Source organism: Xiphophorus couchianus, chromosome 6 (assembly GCF_001444195.1).
Source record: "Xiphophorus couchianus chromosome 6, X_couchianus-1.0, whole genome shotgun sequence".
NCBI lineage: Eukaryota > Metazoa > Chordata > Actinopteri > Cyprinodontiformes > Poeciliidae > Xiphophorus > Xiphophorus couchianus.
Window position 1 is genome coordinate 3,608,624 of NC_040233.1, and position 24,839 is coordinate 3,633,462.

Genomic DNA, 24,839 nt, shown 5'->3' on the forward strand with positions numbered 1-24,839 from the left:
TATTTCTTGGGTCTTCAAAAAGAAATACAACAAAAAGGGGACACAATCACCTAAATGCATCCTTTACAAGTCAACAATAAAAAGACACCTTTTTGGTAAATGCATAGATTAAACAGATTTTTTTTAAAAGTGGCATGACTACCCCTCCGTTAAAAATTAAAGTAGGAAACTTAAATTATTAAATATGTTCCAAAAATTGCAACAATAATCACAAATGACCACGTGTCCCATAATTAAAAATGAAAACAACACACTGTTTGTAAATAGGAAACGTATTTTAACAAATGCATATAAAATTGCATTATTAGTTTTATTATTGAATTTAAATTTAAAACATGATGCACTGCAGCACAGATATAACTAAACAATAAAATCTGGGATTCATTTGATTTGATTTTCACATAATAACCTTGTGTTCATTTTTTTTTTAAATAAGCCTTTAGTTACTGAATATGAAATATGAAAAATTATGAAATACATGCAACAATAAATATAATAATTTAAAATTTATTTTAGCTATGTAAAAAAAACAACAAAAAAAAACAAATTCAACAAGGCATCATGTTGGGCACTCCATAGTTTTCACATCAGAAGGGAATATTTGTATTAAAGAAGAGACACAGATAATGTCTGTGGACATACATCCATAGGTATGCCACAAAAGTGAGATTCAAAAATAAAATGTTTAAAAATTCTGTATTTAAAACTGGAATATATGATTTAAATTCATGCTGCTTCCGCTAAGTAGACTTCTTAAAATGAGGCAAAAAAAATTATGAGAGCAAATGGTCACTTTTATTTATCCCTTAATTATTTTTAAACAGTACCGTTTTTAAACATTCCAGTGCTTTAAACTGGCTCGATGTACAGACGCATCATAACACACACACACACACAAAAGAACAAAAACAAGAAATGTACATCAGTATTAAAATGCAATATCCCTTTAAGAAGACAAGAATTTCCAATAGAATTTCAAAGCAAATCCACGTGTTCTTCAAAGACGACCACGACCGGGAAACGGTGATGGTTCTCCAGCTGGCTTGAGCGCACATAAAACATCCTGAAGTCTTTAGACTCATCAACCACAAACAACAAAGATGGGCCTTTCTTTTCTCCTCTGCAGGTCACAAACACCACTTATATAAAGTCTCTGATGTGAAAAAAAAAAACACAACATTTTAGTCCTGAGTGTTTGAAAGGCGTCATAATCCCTGCTTGACATGCTCAACAAACTGTGAACTCTTCCATCAGTTGTACCTCAAACTCTGGAGCTTTTGGTCCCGATGTGCGACCGTGCAAATTCTACAAAGTCATCTATGAGGACGGGCCAGGCTCCTGTTGGGGAAGAACAAGGCAGAACATGAGGGTTTGCCAAAAAATAAAAAATAAAAAACAGTTGAAGGATTTTCTATCTGGATCATTGAGTGAGCAGTTTCCCTAACCTTCTTCGTCATAATTCGACATGTCATCTGTGATCATTGTGCTGAAGTCTAATAAGAGATTCCAGGTGTCCTTAGGAATAGATTTCTTGTGGTGCTCCTGTAATCAAATGCACAATATTAGCAATTATGGAGAAAGCTGGTCTAAACAAATTTCTATTTTCTTTTTTTTTTTCCCATTCGTGTGTTTTTAATGACTTTTCATTTTAACCCACTGCTTTAAAGAAACTTCACAGATAGTTACATGTATGCGTACACTACTGAGAAACCAGAAACAGGCCAGTCACAATAAATTAATCAATTAATTGCATGATGAATTAAAACTAACTCAATCATTTCAAGTTATTGTTTTCTTTTTCTCCGTCTCTGTCTCTCTAACAAAAGCTGGATGACAAAAGTCTTCAGTCTGGTGCTTTGGTCTCAACATCCCTTTTTTTGAAAGACAGTTCTGTTTACAGAGACCTCATCATCCAATATATTTTGTCATTTAAGCCGTTTTATTTATTTTGGATATTTAAAATGTCTTCCAGTTCTGGTATAAAAAGTCCATTAATATTTCAATTGTATTGATCTATGAGAATGTTTTTATGCCATTATTACTTGAAATTGTTCTCAAAACAGCAATATAAATGTTTCACAATAACCTCGGGGACAATTTATCGTCGAGCAAAATTTGTTACTGTGATGGAAGTAATTAATGTTTAAACAAATACAGTTGATATTTACATTTTTGATCCGACATTAAATCAAACTAAACTTTCCGCTTAATATGAGCAAGAACTAAAAAATTTACTTCCTATTTGCTAAACTACTTGAATATGTATTGAAATTTTCCTCGAATTCATACGTTTCTAAATTTCATAATTCAAATTTTCCTCGAATTCATAAGTTTCCTCAGTATTTGCACTATTAAAAATAAAAATATTACATATACGTTACGTCGCTCAATCAAGACTTTTCAGCTCTGTCCACTAATTTTCTACTAGATTAAGATTACAGACTTTGATAGACACCCCAAAAATATTGGCTTTATGTTCTAGATCAGCCCTTGATACACCAAAACATCCCTACAGTGTGATGCTGCCACATCCATGTTTCAGTTTGACACCGTGTTCACAGGCTTGCAAAGTCAAGTAACTATGTTGCCTTCAGTTGTTTTTAAAATATATATCAAATATAAGTTAAAAGAATTTTGACTTTGATACTTAACACCTTGAAATTGGGCCTCTGTCTCTTTAAAAACTCCTGCGCTTGCTGAAACTCCGCCTTCAGGAACTCATCACAACATGGCTCCTTCTGTTTACTCTTTAGCAACGTTTTTAAAAGCATTTCACTGAAAAGTAGCTCTTATACTGAGCTCAGATGTTCCACCAGCTGTTTGCTAATTGCTGCTGGCTAGTCTGAAGGAGCTGTGAGGCAGAAGCTGCAAAGCTTGGGAACTGCAGCTCAGAGAAGGAGCTTTGTCTCGAGAGCGGGAGCTACGTCCATCCAGCTGAGTGGTTGCCATGGGAGATTAAAGAATTTCTCAAACATGCAAGAAAGAATTAAGGCAACACTCCAGAATGTTTTTGATGAGGGAATAACATTATAACATGATAAAAAGCTCAACAGAGTCAAATTAGCATAAATTCTGTACAATGTCAGCAGACATTAAGAACAAGCTAGGTAGATATGATTATTAAACCTTTGTTCCTGATGCATAGCCAGGCATGAACAATTGACATCAGAAATGTCCTGATAAACAACTCTTTTACAGACGAGACTCTTCCTGTTTCGGCGAGTCCACTCCTGTCTGGACAGAACAGGCAGCTTCTGATGATTCATTTTGCCAGATTGTGCGATAAGCTTTCAAAAAAACATTAAGGTACGTTCCTTTCGCAACTGGCAGGAATGTGTACTGGGACTGGGAGTCCTGTTATCTGCAGAAATATCCTGGCTGGGTAAAGAGAACTGGAGCTTATGTGAGGGGAAAAAAATCCCTCATTTTCAAATGTCCAAAAAAAAAAAACAACAACTTGAAATCCAGCAACTCTGCAAATTATTCATACCTGATGAAATGTTTCAACTTTTCACAAACTTCAATGTGTTTAATAAGGGTTTTAAACTACGGACCGACACAAAGTAGCAAATAAAAGTGTGTAAAAAGTATTTCTATGTATGTATTAATCTGGAAAGTGTGGCACATAATTACAGGTCCAGGTTGTTTGGGTTATGCGTCTACCAGCTTTGTTCATCAGGAGACTAAAGTGGCTGCTCATTTCGTTATAAAATAGCAAGTCCCTGCCATAGACAAACACGCCTACAGCATGATGCTGCCACCACTATGGTTCAGCACTGGCAGGGTGTGTTGAGGACCAACTTGAGGTGATCTGTTGCATAAAACTACAGTTTTCTGGCTGAAATTGATTATCGAAAAGCCCGACCTGCCGATTTTTTTGGGATGAAAAGTCGACAAATATAACGACAGTGTGAGCTGGCAACACTGGTGTGACAATTGTAAATGTTTAAAATATATCTATATTAAAAATAGGAAGAAAAAAAACAAATCAATGTCGATTTACAGGTCAGTCAGTTTATTTTTGCACCCCGAATAAAATCTTAATACATTTGATCAAACATTATATTAAGCTCTTCAGCTCTGCACTCCTTTAGCTTACTTTTTGTTAGAATTATTCTTTTGTGTGTATGTGTGCGTGCGTGTGTGTGTTTTTTCACTTTAAGAGAACATCTCCAGCTAGATGTATATCAGAATTTCAACTTACAAGTAAGTACTGGTTCCACAAATCCAAGAACTTGAATCTCCCAGCCAGGACTAAATTCCAGTATGCAATCGCCATATCTAGGTCTGTGATGAAAACCAGCAGGAGGTCAGTAGAACTGAGGCGGAGAAAACAAACATGCCGGGACGCAGGCGATTCTTACCCAATCCCTTCTGACCAGGATTCTTGGCAAAATCAAACGTAAACTGGTAAAAGCCTTTAAATTTGCCCTGGTCCTTTAACTCCTGCTCCATCTTTGGCAGCTGAGATTTCAGCTTCTCTGTGCTGTCACACCTTTGAAAGAACAGAAAGGGTTTGTTTCACCAACAGCGTTTCCATTACAAATGTGCACAAAATTTTGTTGATATTCCGCTAATGTCGGAAAAGAAAAACCCAACAATTTCGCAATTGCGGTATTTACATTAAATAAGAGATGCAGTGAAAATCACGTGAATAAGTTTGTTCAACCGATACGTTATAAAAAATTATGCCTCCCTATCGTCCTCCTATCATTTCCTGTCGTCGTCTTCGTTTTTTTCGCCAGTAGCAACATCCAATTGTGTATAAACGTGATGCAAACAAAATGTGTTTCTGTTGAAATACACAACTTTTAACAAAGCCAAAAAACTAATTCCAAAACAAAAACGTCAGGCTTTCCCCCAGTATATTATAAGCCTGGCGGGCCACCAGGCTTTACATGCACCCCCAATAGGCTAGATGAAACATTTTTTGGACAAATGTTTTCCTGCAACAGATAATTGTCTAGCCAGATTTTCAAATTTCCTTTGAACTATAAACATTTTTACTCAATAACATGGAGGATTGGAACATTGGGGCCCCTACCTCCAGGCTTTCTCTTGAATCCTTGAAGTTTGTATCAAAAAACGTAATTTTTTTTTTTTTTTTATTGCCGTGAAAATTTATTTTCAGAATTCCAATTTGCATAATTTTAAGTTCAATGGAAACGCAGCTTTTGTTTTGTGGACAAACGCTTCACAAAAGGATATTAAATAACAAAATGCTCTCACCCCAGTTCGGTCATGCCGTCCATGAACTCCTGTTTGGAAAATTCGCACTGTGTTGCTGCTCTGAACTTCCACGCTATGAGGAGGACACTTATACTGGCTGGATTCAGACCCAGGTCATCGCAGAACAGCTGGATCCCGTCAACGCCTATTTTGTTGTGATCGTGAGTTTCTAAAATCAGGAATGGAAAAATGTGGAATTACTTCATAGCTCAGTAGAAGTATATGGTTCTTAATTTGACCATTGTGTTGCTAAAGGCATACAGCTGCTTAATTTAAAAAAAAAACTTGATCAACATCAATGTTCACAGTTATAATACAGCATCTGAAAGGAATGCTCAATACTTTCTGCCACTGCAAAAAAAAAAAGACTAAGAATTGGTAAACTAGTTTTTAATCAATTCCATTGAGTTGAATTACAAAAACGACAAGGTTAGTACATTGTTGCACCTAAAATGAACTTACTACACCGCAAAATGTTTTGAACACTGAACCAATTTCAATCACCAGGTAATATTTTGTTTGCCAAATAATTCTTTCCTCATTCATTTTGAACTATTTTCCCACCTGAATCAAATGAATGTCTCGTTACCAGACATCTGCTGAACTCAATGACAGAAATTCAATCGTTCTGTGAATGACCACAAAGTTGAGTTGCAGAAACAATACATGGTTGGGATGGTGTCGAACCAATCGACACCATGTCGACTGGTTCAAGACTCAGAGGTTAAAGGGATAGAAATAACCAAAACACAGATGAGGTCCTGTTGTTGTTGTTAAAACTTCAGACATATCAATGTCAACTAACAGAACAAGGTCGGCCAGAAGATTTTTCTTTTGTCACAAACCAATTCATGTCTGGAAATGCTAAACGTTTAAAGAAGATTGATGCCCTTGTTCCTTTTGTCAGTGACTGTGAAAATGGATTTAATTGAAACCGTCATCTTCAGGTGGCACCAAACACCAACGCAGGATAATGAACACCACTTTCGTCCAATCTTCTGCGAGATATGTTGTGTATCTGACTGAACTGAGCTAAACCAACATTCTTTTTTGGGCAGGGGGGGTTGGGCGGAGGTTGTTTCCATGAGTTTTCATATTCAAGATTCACCCCAGAAAACTTGCTAAGCGCGGTGGTTGGGCGCTAGGGCAGTCATTTTTCTTTAGCTAAATTTTTTTTAAAAGTTGACAGGAAATTTGAAAATATCACGTGACAATTATCTATTATTGAAAGACTGGAATATTAATACCTGAACACCAACTAAAGTCATAAAAAAATGCAAACATTTTAAAAAGTCTTAAATAAATAAGTAATTTATTTGCTTAACAGTAGCTGTGGGGGCACAAGTAAAGCCTGTTGGCCTGCCAGGCTTATAATACACTGGGGGAAACCCAGCATCTTGTTTACCTCTGTATCTGTTGAACAGCTGCTCCAGCCTCTTCTTGTCCAAGCCCCCCTTAGTATTTGAAACGTAGAGCTCTGGGTTCTGGAAAAACTTGTCCGTGGCAACGTCTAGCTTCCAGTCATTCTGAGACAAGCAGGCCACCGCAGTCTTCTCGTTGGATTGTGTAAAAATGATAAACTGACGAACTTTGTCCTTCTGAAGGGACTTCAGCTTGTTCTGCAGTGAAGAAAAACACAACACACGCAATAATAAACTGCAATTATTAAGTATGTGCAAACGTGTTGGTTTTTTTTTTTACGTAAGGCCTCCATATAGCACATGGAACATGAAATTACTACCTTTCATATTTTATGATCACACTTAAACATGACAAAGAAGAAGAAAAACAATTACCTACAATTCCAACATAAGTTCACATTTTTAACTAATGGATATTACATTTAAATGACTAAAAATACATTTGACTTTTGACACATTCAAATGATTGAGACATGCACATGTTTATTAAGTGTACTTACTTCCAATTTTAATTAAAACACACTATAATTATAAAAGTACCAGGTTACCTGCCATTACACATATATTAACTTTGAGATGGTTCTATTTCTGATTCTAAGGATTAATTGTGGTTTTGGGCCACCATTTGCAGCTACAAAACCTTCAATCAGAGCGAGGAGTTTCCCTAGAGCAAGCTAACTAAACACGGGGGGTTAGGTACTTACCTAACCTAGCGCTAACAAGACGAGCTACATTTGTTTTCGCTATTGTAAGGAGAGGTGCCTTATTGAACCCACTCAAACTACTACTATTCTAATTAGGAACCAAAAAAAGACAGAATTTTCTTGCCATGTTTGTCTCGACCAGACTTTCTTCGTTCCCATCCAGCTAGCAACTGAGTTTTTACAAATTGAACTACAAGCCTTTTTCCGGTTGCAAAGTTACGCTTCAAAATAAAAGTGAAACCCCCACGAACGGCCAGTCGTGTCAAATGTGAAACTATAGTCATGAGTTGCATTCAACAGTTGGATAGACCTGCTCAACACAGACAATTAAACATCTTATGTTAGTTTTTGTTTTTTGTTTTTTTTAAAAAAGCTAAACTGATGCAAAACTTTTCGGAAGTGACGTAAGAGCGCAAGTGCGTTCAAGTCATGGTCGGAATACCTAGTTCCGAGTTCCTAGTGAGGGAAGAGAGGTGTAGAGAGAGAAATGGAAGAAAGAGAAAGATAGAAATGTTATAATAAAATTATTGGAAAATGGAAGGCGTTCAAGCGGCCTTGTGTTCAACATGGCTGTAGCGTACATAAAATGTACGCTAACAGTCCTAACAGTTCACTTTTATTTCTACCAGTACTTAGTATTACAAATTACCACCTACATCGCAACCTATGGTTTCCGACCTGCTTTTATTTGTTATTATTTTTTAATTTTCCCACCAGTAGCTCGAATGCGCCGTACCGGGTGTGACGCACTTCTCCGTTCCCTTTCGAGGGAACGTGAACGCAGCAAGCAAACTGCTTCCTTGTCCCGTTTGGTTCCTGGATGTTTACAGCGGCTCTCCGGCGGTTTCGAGAGAAATGGAGATCTTACAGACACCGCTTCGTGCCCTGGGTTGTGTTTAACCTGTCGAAGAATGAGAAGACCCTGCGGCGGGTGACGGAGCCCTCAGAAGACAAAGTGATCCCAGATGAGCAGGTCTCGCAGAGCCTCCTGGGGCTCTCCAGAGCCCTACTCAGGAACAGCGGGGGGCTGCTCCTGGGAGCCCACACGAACTTCCCGCCCCGGTTTCCGCTTCACCGGGAGCAGAACGAAGGAGACGTTCTGTTTCAAACTCTGGGATTCTGCATCGAGAGGAGGCCCAGTTCTTTAGCCTTTGCGGGAACCGGGGTGTTTGTCACCAGAGGAGTCGTACCCAAAGGAGCAACAGTTGCCATGTATCCTGGTACAATTTATCAGCCCTACGAGCCCATCCTCCTTCAGTCCATCAGAAACCCCTTCGTGTTCCGCTGTATTGACGGGGTCCTGGTGGATGGGAATGACAGAGGCATCTCCAGGATGGTGTTCAGGTCGTGCAGTGGCAGGGACAGAATGGGCCCGTACCTGACAAGTGACGCCAGCTGGCTGACGGACAGTCCGCTCAACCCACTGGCCGTGGGTCAGTACGTCAACAACTGCTCCAACGAAAGGCCCGCCAACGTCTGCTACCAGGAGTACGACGTCCCGGACAGCTTTCCCCTGGAGCTCCGCCAGTATCTGCCAAACGTCAACTACAGCCAGCACTGTACCCAGAGGCCTCTGCGCTGCGTGGTCCTGGTGTCGCTCAGAGACATAAGAGCAGGAGAGGAACTTTTCTCCAACTACTACACCATTGTGCGCTGAAAATAGTCACATTTTCTTACCAAAAATAAATAAATAAAGAGCAAAAAAGCAACACAATAAGCAGGCTTCCAGACATTTTATTAATCCACTGCGATTTCTATTTGACCTCATTCTCACTTTGTTTTGTGGCACTCTGCAAAAAAACACAGAAAATATTACCAAGTAATTTTGGTTTAGTTTTCTTGTGCAATTATCGTAGTGCACTTGAAATGAGACAAAACTAACATATATGTAACGTTAAAGCATCAGGTGATTGCTTAGAGTCAATAATTCATTAATACTTATATAAATGGAAGATGATTTCACTTATGACATGGGGAAAAAAAATGTCTTGTTATAAGTTAAATAATCTGCCAACAGAAGAAGTACTTCTATTCAGCTATACAGCTATTCATGTAAAAACAAGCTACTACATCTTGTTGAAAACTTACTTTTAAGTTGGTTTTGTCTTATTTCAAGTGTATTCATATATGTGCACTAGAAACTAGACCGAAATCACAATTTTGTCAGCACTGGGAGAAGGCAGAGATCAGTTTTTTTCCACAGATTATCTGTCACATCCCATGTCGCTGTGTTGTGACAGTTTCAACAAATGTCCTCTCATAAAAGTTACATACTGCAGCTTCAAGGTGAATATTTAGATTGTCTAAGTCTAGGTCTGGATATTTGATCACACTTCTTAAAGTTCATTTAAAGGGGTTGACGTCACCAAACAACGTCAGCGGGTTTGGGTTGAGTTCTGAACATTGTAGAAATTTGCTGTCGACCCGCTTTATCTATTCCAAAACAAGTTTGGACGTGTTTGGGACGATTTCCCTACTGGAACACACTTTTTCCACATGTTCACAGTCTATATGTTTATTGTTTATTTTGGAGGAATTTGTAGACGTTAAGGACAGTCCTTACATTCTCATTTGTTCCACCCAACTTGTGTGATGCACCAGTAGGATCAAAAGCAGTGAAACACCCCAACACCTTAATGCTACCTACACCATGCTTGACAGATAGCAAAGATTTATTACACTGTAAGTTGTAGCACTGTATTTAACTGGAAAAGCTGCATGCATATGAACCTCATCATGGTTTCGCCAACACTCAATTAAACAAAGTCCAAACGAGGTGTAGCGATAATTACAACGTTGACTTTAATTAAATGAAGTGGATTTATGGGAACTTGTTTATTTTTCATGTAGTTAAACTAAACATTTGAATTAAATAGGTTGAGGGCTTTTTGAGGTAAAAACATTTTTTAAAATGAGCTTAGTCAAATTGAAGTAATGTGACTGGGACTGGCCAGAGAGGTATCCCACAGCAGCAGCAACCAGTCACAGAAACTAGCTTTAAGATGCTTAGGGTTCAACGGTAGACTCCAAAGCTTCATCTATGTAGTCTTTATAAACTATGTAGTCAGTTTATAAAGACTGAGCTCACTATCAAAGCACTTATTAGGTATTTTTCGGGACGTATTTTTGTGAAACCGTACCATGAGTGAGCTATACATTCATTTTCACGACCATCTCGTTCTAGCGGAGTGTGTAGCCTTGCGTTTGCTCGTGTTTGTTTTTCTGGAAAATGGGCAAAAAAAATCACTGATTTCTGTAAAAGTTTGAGTAGACAGAACCAATAAAAAGCAGAAGGCAAGAGCTGTTTTAGTAAAGAAATTTTCTTTTAAAGAATGTACTTCTGGAATATATTGGGGGTTATATGCACAAGAATTAATTAGCTTTGGGTGTTGTTTAAATCATTACTGCATGCTCAGATTTACTAAGTTAAGTTACGCTCACTGAAATGGCACAGGTTAAGTTACTCAATCACATGAATGAAAACTAAGAAATGGGGCGTGCTGTGGTGGCGCGACCCACATTTGGAGGCCTTGAGTCCTCGTTGTGGGTTCGATTCCTGGACCTGGCGACATTTACCGCATGTCTTTCTCTTTCCCCCTTTCCTGTCAGCCTACTTTCATATAAGGGACACTAGAGCCCACAAAAAGACCCCCTAAAGGAGAGGGGGGGTGAATAAAAACAACTAAGAAATGTGCATATATTTTTTTTATGAAAGGAGAATTAGTTAGGTTTTACAATGCTGATGTAAAAGCCTCACATTGACTCCATTAAACACATGTTATTGTCGTTGTGGCTTGGCAGGTCAAACCTCGTCTAGAGTAGGACCCATTCTGTCAACCTCATGTGAAACAACATCAGTCATGATGGTTGGAAGCAATCCAGGAACCACCAGAGTGACTCTAGTCTAAAATAAGATTTACTCTGACAGGTGCTGTCCAAGAAAGAAACGCCTGTTTTAAAAGGTCACATCTTCAAAACTGAGTGCCAACAAGACAATGATCCCAAACCCACACCAGAAACTGGTTTTGCAAAGTTGTTGATGGCTACACAAACACCCGTGGTTTCTCTACAACATGCTGCTGGACTTTGGTCTTAATAGTAGAGAGGTGTGTATTCAAGTCTTGATGAGAGAAAATCTAAAAGGTCAAAATGATAATCACCATATTCTTGTTTTCAAGAATCTCCGGCTGTACGTATGTTCTGTTTGCGTCCCAACATTTAAGATTAATCACTAAGACATTGTATGATGATGATGCTGGATGCGTTCCGACGGAGCAAGAATCCAAAATATTAGAAAGTCTAAGTGCAAGATAGGATAGCGTGATTGTGGTTACATGATATTTAAAGAGTGTGTAGCTCTTCCTGAATAAAGGAGCAGAGATTGACAATATAGGTTTCTCTGTACAAACGGTTTGTTTTTGCCAATGTCATGGTTTTAAAAATGTGATTTAAACTACTATAAGAACAAAAACCGTTGGACAATTTAGGTATTGCGAAGTTGCGTTATTGCCGCACGTTGATTGTGTCTATTTAAATATCTATACAATATATAATGACAAAATGTTTATTTTGTTCTGAAAGTATTTAATTTCTCCAACTCTTCATCCCTAGCAGAAAACTAGCTCTAAAATTATTGCACAACTTCGTCACGCCGAGTTTTGACCTGTCAGAGACGCTGTAGCAGCCGATGCACTACCTATTACTGCATTATCCTTCCGCTGAGAAATATAGTCTGTACATTTTAAAATATATTATCACTTAATAAAATATTTATTTTGATATTATGCTATCATACAAAGCTAACGGCGGTAAATGCAATAAGTCAGTTAATTGCCACTATTTTTCCAATAAAACTGGGCATAAGAAATGTCAGCGAAAATAGTCCAGCCGCATTAAATACAGTTGGCATCGCCATCAGCGATCTTTTCAGTCGCATGCTGAAGTGGTGAACGGATCATGTCTAGCGATTCTGCTGATTACAACAGGTAAAGAGCTACATTTGGAGATTTTCCCGAGACATAAACTAATATTTAACTGTACCCGAACGGCCGGAAGTGTTCAGTAAGTTGCCTGACAACGTATTAGTTTATATCGAGTCAGTTAGGCCCAACTGCTTTTGGAGTGATTTGGTTGCTAGCGTAGCAGTTAGCCGCAGTGAAACACTAGCGCTATACATTAACGGTATGGTGCATTATTTGGATTAGTCGTTATGGTTTTTAATTAACGTGAGCTACTGTGAACACTCGTCTTCCTTTACATTGAAGTTTTATTTCTTTCTTTATTTAAGTGGCGGGTGCTTGCAAGGGGAACCGCTGGCCCAGGATGCTTCTCGGCCTAGTTATAGGTGGAAGCCACCATTGCCCGTACAGGCCCAATTATCCGACATATTGGCCATCAGCGATACAGGCGCGCACACGGAACTCCATGTTGAAAAAAAAAAACGTGGAGCACACCCGAATTGGGGCTTGTGACTCTCTTTCTCCCGGGGTTAAACGAACCCTTCCGAGGTTATATAACCCAAAACTTTTCGGGCAGGTAGCAAGACGGCCGGCTCGTGGAATTTGACACGTGCGCCCACTGAGGCTCCGGGCTGTGGTAATGAGATACTCTGGGCGTGACCCGAACCGCTCCGGGCACACTCTCTACACGTGCAATATGGGGTTTTTTTCACTTAATGTGGCAGAGCCTCGTTTCCCAGGGCTGCTTCCCCTCAATGCCTTATAGTTTACGATTCAGCTAGTGGCTAAATTGTTCCACTGAAAAATTCGACACTGGTTCCAGAAGTATATAACCTTACAGGTTTCTTAAACATAAGCTTGTATAACAGTTGTTAACCTGTTTAAATGTACGGAGTTGTTTTGCTATGCAGTAGCACAAAATGTACTTTAGAGCACATATGTGCCAGAAAGTGGTAGATCTGGGGATTTTTCTGATTCTTTCAAATGTTTCCACAGTAAATATTCATGCAACCTTTGTTTTTAACATGAGAGCGTATACTCTGGTGCTCGATCACAGTCTGATATTGAATAAAAGGATTAGGGGCATACTTCATACATTAACAGGTGGGATTCATTTTCAGTTGGGTTCGAAACACAGCACATCTATGTCACTGGTACGTTAGAACAAATATTAAATCAAAATGGATAGAATTGGAATCTGTACAGGCGAAAAACCCTGATCTGTTCATTTCCATGAAAAAATATAAGATATTTACTTTGGAAGTGCAAAATCTAAAGTGTGTTTGTGGAAAAAATATTACTAGTTTCCCTCTGCTTTTCCAATACTTTACGTAAACTGACACGTTGTACCCCTTTAAACAAAAAGATCCAAAATTGAGGGCCAGAGAGTAAAATGAGATGTTAAAACAGATAAAAATGAGGGCTTCCTGTAGGAATGTTTTTTTTTTTTTTTATGGTGTGGTTGAGGTTGCAGAACATGTCTGAAACCTTACGCATAATGGCCAAACTATCAGTTAAGTTACTGTTGTTCAGCCTCCTAAAAATAATGGCCTAAATCTTTCTTTATTATGCCTAAGTCATCTTTTGGCAAAAAGATGACTTGGGCCATTATTTTAAGAAAGTGACAATATGTTAAAGTTGGCGTCGTTTTCACATACTTCAACTCAACCTTCCTTAGGTACGTTTCTTTCCCTCTACCTCGAACTGTCTAGTTTTACTTCACTCTCGACAGAGGCGCAGCGCACAGGAGCCGGCTGTGTTGGTTTTGCTTAATATTTTAGCATATTCTAAAACAAACTTCATTCTGAAGGTGTGTGGGGGAAACTCTGGAAAATGTGATAAGGCTGCTTACCTGAGCGACGTATAAGCAAGACATTCATCAGGTTTGTTTTCTTCCCAAACAGCTCAAGAGATAGAGACCATGGGGGGCCAGAAGGAATGGAGCCTGATGGTGTCATCGAGGTGAATCCAAAGCACGATTTCTTCATTCCACTTTTAATGTAGGGACACATAATGCTTTCAGACATTTTCAATTTTATTTTCTTTTTTTCCTTTCTTTCTTTCTTTCTTGCCAATCCAGAGCAACTGGAATGAGATTACAGACAATTTCGATGATATGAACCTGAAGGAGTCTCTTCTCAGGGGAATATACGCGTATGGTTTTGAAAAGCCGTCTGCCATTCAGCAGAGGGCCATCATCCCGTGCATCAAAGGTACAGGCATCGAGCTGGACACAGGGGCAGCGCCTTGTGATTGAGTGAAGTGATGCTTAACCATCTTTCGGGACTTACCCAACAAATGGGGATACTTTTTATTACCTTACTGATCACTCAATGTCATCCGATTTAACGCTGATTTCTGTAGTTGTGCCTCTGTGTTGTGTGAGGATGCTCTATGAAGGGATATTAAATGTGTTTCCTCACCGTTAGGCTACGATGTCATTGCCCAAGCCCAGTCAGGAACGGGCAAGACAGCCACGTTTGCCATCTCTATCTTGCAGCAGCTGGACATTGAGCAGAAGGAGACTCAGGCTCTGGTGTTGGCTCCCACCAGAGAGCTGGCTCAGCAGGTATGCTGTTCCTGAGGTCATGTGACCTCAACAGTGTCTCAGACCTAGGCAGCATACTGAGGACACTGTTCAGATGCGAAGGTACCATCTTTTATGGATTTGTCACAAATTTCAGAACGTTTTTTTTGTTTGTTTGTTGTTGTGGTTTTGTTTTTTAAGAAGATCTTTGTGTGACTTGGTGTAGTCTCTGTCCATGGCTACATCGGCCTGAAAGATCATTTGGCTGAGTTTCTTTGTGTCTGTGGAGAGCTTGAGTGATGTGATGGTATACCATCTTTCGGGACTGACTCTTGAGATGGAGAGTTCCTTTCTGACTTACTGATCACTGAGCAGATGTTGCGAACTCGTCTGGACCGCCGGTCCACACTCGGCCGTCCTGAACCCGTGCTCGTCTCTCTCCTCCGCAGATCCAGAAGGTCATTCTGGCTTTGGGTGACTACATGGGGGCGACCTGCCACGCCTGCATCGGAGGCACCAACCTCCGCAGTGAAATTCAGAAACTCCAGGCTGAGGCCCCTCACATAGTGGTGGGTACGCCGGGCCGCGTGTACGACATGCTCAACAGGAGGCATCTGTGTAAGCAACGCAGCCTGTAGCATTGTTGATTTTTGGCCTCTGATTGAGCACATTTGAACTGTTTTTATTTTATCCTTCAGCTCCAAAATGGATCAAGATGTTTGTTCTGGATGAAGCTGATGAGATGTTGAGTCGAGGGTTTAAGGATCAGATCTATGAGATCTTCCAGAAGCTCAGCACAAATATCCAAGTATATAACTCCAGATTTTATTCTGTTTGTCCATAACTTGTCCATGTTTGCTTCTCCTTGATCCACCTGTCCTTTCATTCACCTCATATCCAGGTTTAACTAGAGTTGGGTGATGAGGCTTAAAAGTAAAATTAGATTATTTTTTTGCTCTTTGTTTTCTAAAAGAAAACAAGTGACATTTTCAGAAAGTGGCCTTCATTTCAAACATCCCTTTCAGTTGTATGATGGAGTGTCAGGGCCTGGTTACAAAAACTTTAATTATGAGAATATAGACACAATATTAGAAAGATGGAAAATTTTTGCCTTATGAGAAAAGTGTTTTATTGAGGGGGAAAAAAGGCTTAGTTTGCACTTTTTGCCCCCATCAACATAGATTCAGTTTGCACTATTGTTTCAAAGTCGGCTACTGCTAACTTGATGATGATAAAAGATGCATATTGTTTTTGTAAAACTGATTCCAAAGTAAATCATTTAAATTTTCTGTTTTTCTTGTTGGACTTCTCGTACAATTACAGCTTTATTCTTGTAATTAAAAAAAAAAAATTCTTACCTCGACCCTAATGTTCATTTGACCTGAATTTAAAGTCCAAGTAAATAGACTCAAGAAGTGCTTTGTGGGGGGGAAAATCCAGATTTTCCAAAAACTAAATCTTGAACAAAGCAAAAAAATTTGATACATTGACAAAATCAGTTTATCGCCCAGCTCTGAGTTCAACCCTCCTCATCTTTGCTCTTTCAGCTTTTTAAAAAAAAGATTTTGTATTTAAAATGTTCTGTGTTGTAATTGCCGTAAATTCAGTTTTATTGTTTATGTTTGGTAAAAATTGACCAGAAATTGAAGTCAGGAAGCCTTCTGCATCTACAGAAGTCTGCTGTAATTGTGTGACCCAGTCGATCTGTTTCACGCAATAATGCCAGCAGAGTTTCACGCAGAAGGAGATCATCGCGCACCGAACCGCCAACGAGACGCAGCCGAACCTCTTTCTTAATGTTCATTGGCTGCGGTCTCGAGGTCAAGTGCTACAGCCAATCGTCTTCGTCGCCTCCACTCTTAACGCTTCCTCCCTCTCCAGGTGGTCCTGCTCTCCGCCACCATGCCCGCTGACGTGTTGGAGGTGACCAAGAAGTTCATGCGTGACCCCGTCCGCATCTTGGTGAAGAAGGAGGAGCTTACCCTGGAGGGTATCAAGCAGTTCTACATTAACGTGGAGAGAGAGGTTGGTTTGCACGTCCGCCCTCTATTCCACCCAGTCCACCTCTTCTCTCCAAAGCACCCTGCTGAAACCGCGCGAGCCGACCCGGCCCGGTCGGGCTCGGCTCATGCGGCCGTGTAAGCATGGGTACACCAGGGAAGGAGACTAAAGTTCACGGGGTCGCACACGAGGCTGGGAGGGACCGCTTTCTTAATGTCCGCTCTCCTCAGTCTCAAGATCCTGTGTTACACATCCTGTGTGTGTTTTAATTAGGACTGGACAGTAAATCAGTCACATGTATGGTGATGCACTGGGGCTGGACGATGGGACTGAAAAACTCGATCAATATCAATAATTATTGATTAGTTTTGGTTTTTAAGTGTCTGAAATACTGTCCAACTTGTAACCTGTTTTGTCCGCAGTTTTCACTCCACGCTTTTTATTGCTGAAACCTGAAACTGCTGCTGCGCAAGTTGGCATACAGGTTGTTGCTAGGTAACCAAAGAGCGAGTTAGTTGATGCAACCAACTCAGCTTAACTGGCTGTGAGAGGTTGAGCAGCTAAAGCCTTTCTTCTGCTTACATTTTCCAAAATACTTCTCATTCTGAATCTGAATCAATTAAACTTTTTTGTTACCTAGCAACAACCTGGTTTTCCCACCTTGCCTCATAGCTGCTTAAATATAAACAGGAGAGATCACGGCACCAGTTTGGCATTATTTCAGATATTTAGAACCAAAAATCTAATCAATAATTATCTACTCACTGATATGAAACGCTTAGTGTTTTTCCGCCATGTGGTTCAGGCCTAGTTTAAACCCAGTGTTGCTGCAGCGTCAGGCTGTGACCTGTCAGGGTAACGGACATCCGTTCTGTCCGTCTGTAGGAGTGGAAGCTGGACACTCTGTGTGATCTGTATGAGACTCTGACCATCACCCAGGCGGTCATCTTCCTCAACACCAGGAGAAAAGTCGACTGGCTGACTGAGAAGATGCACGCTAGGGACTTCACAGTATCTGCTCTGGTATGGCGTCCCGTTAGCATGTTGACTTGGTTTTTCCTCAGCTAACCGACTGTTTAATTCACAGCATGGAGACATGGACCAGAAGGAGCGGGATGTAATTATGAGAGAGTTTCGTTCTGGGTCCAGCAGAGTGTTGATCACAACTGATCTTCTGGTTAGTATCAAAATGATAATAAACTTTGAGTTTTTTTATTTATTTTATTTTTTATTATCATTTATTTGTTTTTTTTTATTCTGAAAAGCAACCCAATTGGTTTAAAATGCTGCAGCAGTCTAAAAATGGCCAAGCAGGTGGAAGGTTGGGGAGATTGAGGCTCGTTCTCCACAGTGGGTTCCGCTGACGTGGGAACCCGCTACTTAAACACGGGCGACATTCTGAAACGTGAACTTTGTTGATCTGTGGGATTTGGTGCTGGTTTCACATGAGCGTGTTCTTTCTAGGCTCGTGGGATCGACGTTCAGCAGGTTTCCCTGGTCATCAACTATGACCTTCCTACAAATCGTGAGAATTACATTCATAGGTGAGACGAAGCAAATCAAGTTCTCCTCATGACATGATTTTATTTGTGTCAAGGCTGCTATTTCAACGATAAAAAATGTTATTTGCACTTTACATATTAACCATGTATGCTAAAACATTGTCTTTTTGCAGCAATTTCAACTTTTCTTGTAATACAAACAATAATGCTTAAAAATTTGAAACTTTTCTGAAAACTAAGGGCCCCAAAATCAGTAATTTTAGGCCGAAATAATCACAAAACACCCTCTCCACATCATGGAGGGACTGTGTTGAATCTTTGCTGTGGACTAAAACGGCTCCTCGTCGTTCCACAGAATCGGTCGCGGCGGCCGTTTCGGCAGAAAAGGAGTTGCCATCAACTTCGTCACCGAGGAGGACAAGAGGATTCTTCGAGACATCGAGACGTTTTACAACACCACCGTGGAGGAGATGCCCATGAATGTGGCCGACCTGATTTGAGCCCTGAGGTCTATCGTTTTGTTTTTCCTTTTTTTTTACGCAGTGATAGCGATCGTCCACTCGCATTGTGCTTATATTATTCGAGGGGGAAAAAAACCCCAACTTCTCAATGCTAAACCTTGGATCCGATTTTTGGTGTGCGTTAAAAGCGAGGTGACTCATGTGGTGGTCCCTCCTGGACAGTTGTGAGTTCTGACCTCGTTGGCCGGCTGGTTGGAGCTACAGAGCCATGGGGCGTGTAAACATTAGGGTCCTTATCAGGTATTTCTTTTCATGTTTAAATAAGATGCGTGTATTCGATGTTCTCCACCGTTTAGTAACCTACTTGTGGACTAAAAGGTATAAGTGCTGTATAAAGTCTGCAAATTATGTTATGCTAACATATGTGCAATGTCTTGTGGGCCTGATTAATAGAGGCACTTGTCATGTTATACTGTAGATTCACTTGCTTTTTTTTTTTTCTTTTGTGAATGTGTTTAATTTAAATGTACCATATATATATTTTTTAATCCCACATGCTATATCAGAGTTCCTTATAGGTTGGCCATATTTTGCTGCCGTGGTTTTACCCTTAACAGAGTATATTGTCATTTCCACTCCCCACTGACTCCTTTTTTTTTTTTCTCCTCTCCTGAAGTGTATGAATGTCTTAATAAACAGAAATTGCTGTAAGTAAATATATTGTGCTGTCATTGGTGTCTAGGTCAGTGAATGTGTGAGGGTCATAGATGAGTTTTTTTGGAAGATGAATGTTTTCTAGTTTAGAAACTTGACTGAGGGGGGAGTGGTGTAGAGCTCCCTCTGCAGGCGACCAGGAGTAAATCAGAACTGCATTGTGTCTAGAATCTAAAAGTGTGTATTTTTGCTGTATTTTGTTTAGGCAAAAATATCTTAACCCTAATAAACATTGCATTAGTATTCTATATTTAGTAATTGTAAGTTTGCAGAAAGTTTACATTCTTTGGTGGTAAATGTAACATGGCTAATGGATTTAAAATTCTACAAACTACACAATTATGAATGGGAGTAAATATGATTTAGTAAAATGTGTTCTTGTGTCATCCATGCTAATATTTTGGATTGGAATTATACAAGTCAACTTTACCTACTTTTACTTGACTTCTGTAGTCGACTATAATTTTTCTACACTTGATCAAAGGCTTAAAAAAATGGTATTGAAGATGAACAGATAATCTTTTCTATCGTGTTTATAGGGTATTCATATTATAGCATTAAACATTTGTAGTTTTTGTAACTACCATAAAACTGGTGTTAAGTAGTTGGGTCATCTGGGCCGAGAACAAGATTCCCATTTGCTTTGATGGCACAGCAGTGGGAAATGGCGCCCCCCTGTGGTGCGCACAGTAGATGCACTGTAAAAATATTCCTGGAGAGTGAAGACGGTTTTTCACTTGGACATAATTCACAAGTTACGACTCTATGCAAAACTAAAGGGCTAATTCAGTATTTTTAAAATCCACTGAGCCTTTTTCTTCTCTTACAACCTCATGACTGCATTACCCACAATTCCACTGAACTACCTATATCACAGCATTCGATTTGGACGTTGTGCGCCCTCTTCAGGCAAAGCAATTATCTAGCCTTTTCAACATAGGCTAGAAAGCTTGAAGCTCTTCTTTAGGAACCAAGGGAACAAAACCGTGAAGTTTTAAATGTTAATTTGAACAAATATCTGAACAATTAAATATTATTATCCTTAGGCAGTTAGTATTTTCTTATTGTCATTCAGAAGCTTCAGTGTCATCCAAAGCTCCTGAAAAAAGAAAACGTTTAGATCTAATTTGCTTAAAAGATGTTTAATTTGACACATAAATATAAATCCATCTATATTGACCAATTTGATTCTCATTTATTTGAATAATTCGGTTAAAAAGGGGACAGTTATATACACACACATTATTTTCAAGTCTTAATTTCTTGTAGCTGTGATGCAAAGTCCTCTCAAGGCTGCAGTTATCCCAGCTGCATTCACACCTTTTTCTACCAAACATTTTTCTTCCACCCAACTTTCTAATGATATACTTGAATACTCTGTAAGCATCCTTCTTTTTTCATGATCTTTTGCTTCTTACCCTCCTTTTCTAAGACAGTGTGCGACGAATCCATGCAGTAAATTGGTTTCACTCGAAACCAATTTATTGGGTATTTCAGTCAGTCTTGTTTTCAGAGAGCCAAACGAAGGGAGAACGCAAACAAACAGCTGGACTGTTCTGAGTTCATTGATCATGTTGGTTTTGGTGTTTCGTCATTTCCTGTAGGAGAGCAGCCATTTAAAAAGAAGAAAGATGCAGGATGTGGTGAGAAAAGTCTTAATAGCCTGGCAGCAATTAAACCAGTTTTTTATGCAACAATACAGCGTGCGTGATATTTAAAGGAGCAGGAGCCTAGAAGTTTTAAAGGGGCAAAGTATCAAAAAACACGTTTTGATAATTGACCTTAAGGAGGCAATATGATGTAAAATAAACTTTTTTTTTCTTTTCTTTTTTTAGCTTTGCGTAATGTTATATTATTCTCTCATCAGAAACATACCTGGAGTGTTGTTTTGATTGAGAAATCCTTTAATCTCCATGGCAACCGTTCAGCTGTGGGAAACATCTGGGTGGACCCAGCTCCGCCACTGAGGACGAACAGAGCCCCCCTCCCCAGTGACTCTGATCCTTCAGACTAGCCAGCAGCAATCAGCAAACACCCGGCGGAGCTGAACGTCTGGCGAGTTCATTAAAGGAGCCACTTCTCAGTGCAACTCTGGTAAAAAACATTGTTGAAGGGTTAATAGAGGAGCCGTATTGTGATGACTTCCTGAAGGTGGAGTTTCAAATAGAGAAGAGTTTCTTAAAGAGACAGAGGCCCAATTTCAAGAAGCTAAATTAGGAAGTCAAAACAACTGAAGTTAACTTACTTGATTGGATTCTATGTGGCTGGAAAGCACATAATGTTGCCCCTTTCAGACCTTTTTCAATCAAAACTCATTGAAATACGTGTTAAGAGGAATATTAAGGCCCTTCCTCTACAAAGGGAAACATAGGATCCGTCTCTTCAGTGTGGTTTTTAGTGGTCTGGAATCTGGTGACTTATTTTCACTTTCAGCCTTTCACTTCTGTTCAGTCAGAGGACGCTCTCATGCAGTTCTGGTTCTCTGTGCAGCAACAGACTGGAATGTGTCTGCTTGGGGTCTTTTATGTGATGGATCAAAACGAATGATTGTAAAAGGGAAGAGAAAATGATTCCTTTCTTTTGGTCAATACTACTGACATATTTCATAACCATCATTGCAAACTTTTTCCCGTTCTTTGCAACTGAAGCTCAAGCTTAGTCAGACAATTTTCACAAAAACACTTTATCTTTTTAAACTGATGCTCATCCAACGTTACGTTTTTACCTTTAAAGAGACGCTTCTAATTTCCTATCGGAAACAAACTTCCTGAACGAGTCGTGTTTAGCCGAAATGCATCAGAGGAACGAATCGTTTTGACACTGACATTATCCACACTGAGAAGAGTTCTGGGTAGACGTGACGCAAAAGGGGGGAATGTAGACATGTTAATAAAATATAAATACTAGTTTGAAAATGCAATCATAGACAAAAGCCTCCAACTACGACACACTGTGAGCTAATGTTGGAAGTTCAGGTTGATTCTTGCAGTTCTGCAACAAACAGACTGACCACAGCAGGTTATTACATGCAGAGAGTTTGCAAAGAGGAAGTTCCATGTCATGCAAAAGGTCTATGGAAATGTGAACATATTTCATAACCAGCTCTTAATAAATACCACAAGGAAGGGGGAATTCCTTCCCCTATTTTGTCCTTCCCCTTCGGGGAACAAAAGCCTCCAACTACGACACACTGTGAGCTAGTGAGCTTCCCCTTCGGGGAAGGACAAAATATGCTCTTTCAAAAAATATGAAAGAGCAAAAACAGCTTCTGACAGACTCATTGCTAAGACAGAAGCTGCCTTGAAGGCACATCGACTTGGTGAAGAAGAAAAAAGTCTTTAAGGCGTTGTACTTTACCCAGGTGGTTTGATATAATAAAATATGTCCCTATGATTTCATCACTAACTCGGCTTACCCGCCTCACTAGCTGAAGACGGGCACCGACTTCCAGAAAGCCTGCAGAAATGAAGCAGGTATGAAGAACGGATGCGTGGAAGGATGACTTATTTCAACGTTGAAAATATATATATAGTTCAAAAATGTTCGTCCTCGTTTTTAAGCCACTTCACCTACAAAGCAACAGTCAGGGGACTCGGTAAAGCCCAGGCAGATGGTCGAGGCCCGACGCCTGGACTCTTCTCTTTGTGCGAGCGTTGCTTGGAAACCGGGCGCACAGCTAATCCAGGCGGTGTTTGATTACCTGACGAGGACCTGAGGAGAGCGCGGGCCACAAAATGGCATTTTTTTTTAAAGGGATGGTATTAGGAAAAAAAGAAAGAAAAAGACTTTTCTTTTTTTTAAATGACATTGTCATTCCCACGTCAAAAACTTACCTGGAGTGTTTCTTTCATGCATGTTTGAGAAATCCTTTAATCTCCATGGCAACCGTTCAGCGGTGCAAAACGCCTGGTTGGACTGAGTGCCGCCTGCGCAGACGAAGCTCCTCCAGACTTCCACCTCACAGAGCAGCCCTCCACCACAAATATCCCACCCAGCTCCTTCAGACTAGCCAACAGCAATTAGCAAGCATCTGCTGAGCTCCTCAGTAGGAGCTGCTTCTCAGTCCAATGCCCCAACGAATATTTGTAAAGGCTTAACAGAGGAAGGTAGATGTGATGACATCCTGTGTCGGAAAGCGCAGGCGATTCTTAAAGAGACAGAGGCCCGATTTCAAGGCGTTAAATTGCGAAGCATTTTGATAATTGAAGACGACACGATTACTTGATTATGCCATAAAATGATACAGTGCGGCTGGAAAGCACACAATACTGCTTCTTCAAATAAAAGGAAGGCGAACGCACAGAGCGGTGTTAATGATACACACAATACTGACAAACCAAAGTGTTGTGTTTAGACACACATAAGACCTGTAAGCCTAATCTAAAAGAGATTCTGGTGCACAGAGAAAGAGCAGATATCAGCAAAAAAACAAACAAAAAACGGATTAATTGGCATATTTTAAAAAAGACGAAGTGAAGTTTTCACGACTAAAAATGTAAGTTTGAGCATTTCTTAAGTGTCTCAATCTTACACAACCTGCATTTGCATAAACTGTTCACCCACCAACCCCCTAAAAACAACCCAATTCATTTTATTCGTAAAGCAAAGTGACATGAAGTAGGGACAAATAAAACAGACACAATGACAATAATAATAATAATAGAATCATTAATAGAATAATGTGTATTAAAAAGACTACAGGAGTATAAAATAGAAAACAACAAGCCAACTCAAAAGCCACTGAAAACATTATATTTTGTCTTATTTCTGACACTTCTTGTTGACAAACCAAGAACTATAATGAGTAAAAGTTATAATCCTGAAAATCTGGATCAGATTATTTCTATAATGACCTTCAGGTCCATTTTAAACCCAGAAGCAAACAAGAGACCAAAACAAGGACGTGAAATGACCTGTTGATTTTTGACTGAGTGTGAATTTGATCTCGTCTGTATCCTTTACAGGTGCAGTTTATAAATTATAAATAAAGTAAATAATACATTTATTTTATGAAATTATTATAAAGCAGTAGATGGGTCAAAATGCAGAGGGCGGGTCGGTTCCTCTCCTGACCCATTCTGTCTGATATCAAACCCACTGAATATCACCGACACATTTATTTTTAAATTAAACTTCACTGTGGTTGTTTAGCCTGTGTTTTCCCACTACCGTCTGTATTTTTGCCAGAGGTTTTGCTTCTACGGACGGTGTTTTATCGGGTGGACATTTTAAAAAGACGCGGGTTGAAAGCGGCTCACTGCGGCTGCGTAGTGTCCGTCTCTAGGCAACCGTGACAACAGCGTCAGTTCGTGGGGGTTTGGG

The 24,839-nt window shown here is 39.7% G+C and overlaps 3 protein-coding genes, 1 long non-coding RNA gene and 4 other non-coding genes across 12 annotated transcripts; 6 read left to right on the forward strand and 2 right to left on the reverse strand.

The window, feature by feature from the left end:
* Positions 1-576: 576 nt before the first annotated feature.
* On the reverse strand, positions 577-21,656 carry dcun1d1 (DCN1, defective in cullin neddylation 1, domain containing 1 (S. cerevisiae)). Of its 4 annotated transcripts, none has more exons than XM_028020683.1 (8): positions 21,393-21,653; positions 6,635-6,848; positions 5,230-5,398; positions 4,365-4,495; positions 4,205-4,287; positions 1,446-1,542; positions 1,261-1,338; positions 577-1,153 (listed from the first exon to the last, which is right to left on the reverse strand). In XM_028020683.1, the coding sequence occupies exons 1-7, from the start codon at positions 21,456-21,458 to the stop codon at positions 1,262-1,264; spliced, it is 837 nt and encodes a 278-aa protein (XP_027876484.1). In that variant the 5' UTR covers positions 21,459-21,653; the 3' UTR covers positions 577-1,153; position 1,261. The 4 variants fall into 4 exon arrangements, 3 of the variants coding, with proteins under 3 accessions (XP_027876484.1, XP_027876485.1, XP_027876486.1); XM_028020684.1 differs by lacking the exon at positions 21,393-21,653 and adding an exon at positions 7,479-7,749; XR_003595908.1 differs by lacking the exon at positions 1,446-1,542 and having other exon boundaries at positions 21,393-21,656.
* Positions 8,098-9,071, forward strand: setd9 (SET domain containing 9). Its single transcript, XM_028020686.1, has one exon. It carries the CDS (start codon positions 8,175-8,177, stop codon positions 9,009-9,011), a length of 837 nt encoding a protein of 278 aa, XP_027876487.1. The 5' UTR covers positions 8,098-8,174; the 3' UTR covers positions 9,012-9,071.
* Positions 12,194-19,519, forward strand: eif4a2 (eukaryotic translation initiation factor 4A2). 2 transcript variants are annotated; one of them, XM_028020680.1, is made up of 11 exons: positions 12,194-12,339; positions 14,217-14,274; positions 14,393-14,525; positions 14,742-14,881; positions 15,289-15,457; positions 15,538-15,647; positions 16,721-16,864; positions 17,726-17,863; positions 17,928-18,017; positions 18,305-18,384; positions 18,698-19,519. In XM_028020680.1, exons 1-11 carry the CDS (start codon positions 12,311-12,313, stop codon positions 18,840-18,842), a joined length of 1,236 nt encoding a protein of 411 aa, XP_027876481.1. In that variant the 5' UTR covers positions 12,194-12,310; the 3' UTR covers positions 18,843-19,519. The 2 variants fall into 2 exon arrangements, with proteins under 2 accessions (XP_027876481.1, XP_027876482.1); XM_028020681.1 differs by having other exon boundaries at positions 12,245-12,339; positions 14,813-14,881.
* On the forward strand, positions 14,568-14,644 carry LOC114147252 (small nucleolar RNA SNORD2). Its single transcript, XR_003596052.1, has one exon. It is a non-coding gene; the product is annotated as a small nucleolar RNA SNORD2 (small nucleolar RNA).
* Positions 15,134-15,209, forward strand: LOC114147251 (small nucleolar RNA SNORD2). The gene has a single exon (XR_003596051.1). It is a non-coding gene; the product is annotated as a small nucleolar RNA SNORD2 (small nucleolar RNA).
* On the forward strand, positions 16,496-16,675 carry LOC114147250 (small nucleolar RNA SNORA81). The gene has a single exon (XR_003596050.1). It is a non-coding gene; the product is annotated as a small nucleolar RNA SNORA81 (small nucleolar RNA).
* LOC114147249 (small nucleolar RNA SNORA81) lies at positions 16,904-17,093 on the forward strand. The gene has a single exon (XR_003596049.1). It is a non-coding gene; the product is annotated as a small nucleolar RNA SNORA81 (small nucleolar RNA).
* Positions 21,657-22,728: 1,072 nt separating the features above from the next.
* On the reverse strand, positions 22,729-24,092 carry LOC114146534 (uncharacterized). Its single transcript, XR_003595909.1, has 3 exons — positions 23,351-24,092; positions 23,087-23,228; positions 22,729-22,973 (listed from the first exon to the last, which is right to left on the reverse strand). It is a non-coding gene; the product is annotated as an uncharacterized LOC114146534 (long non-coding RNA).
* Between the last annotated feature and the right edge of the window lie 747 nt (positions 24,093-24,839).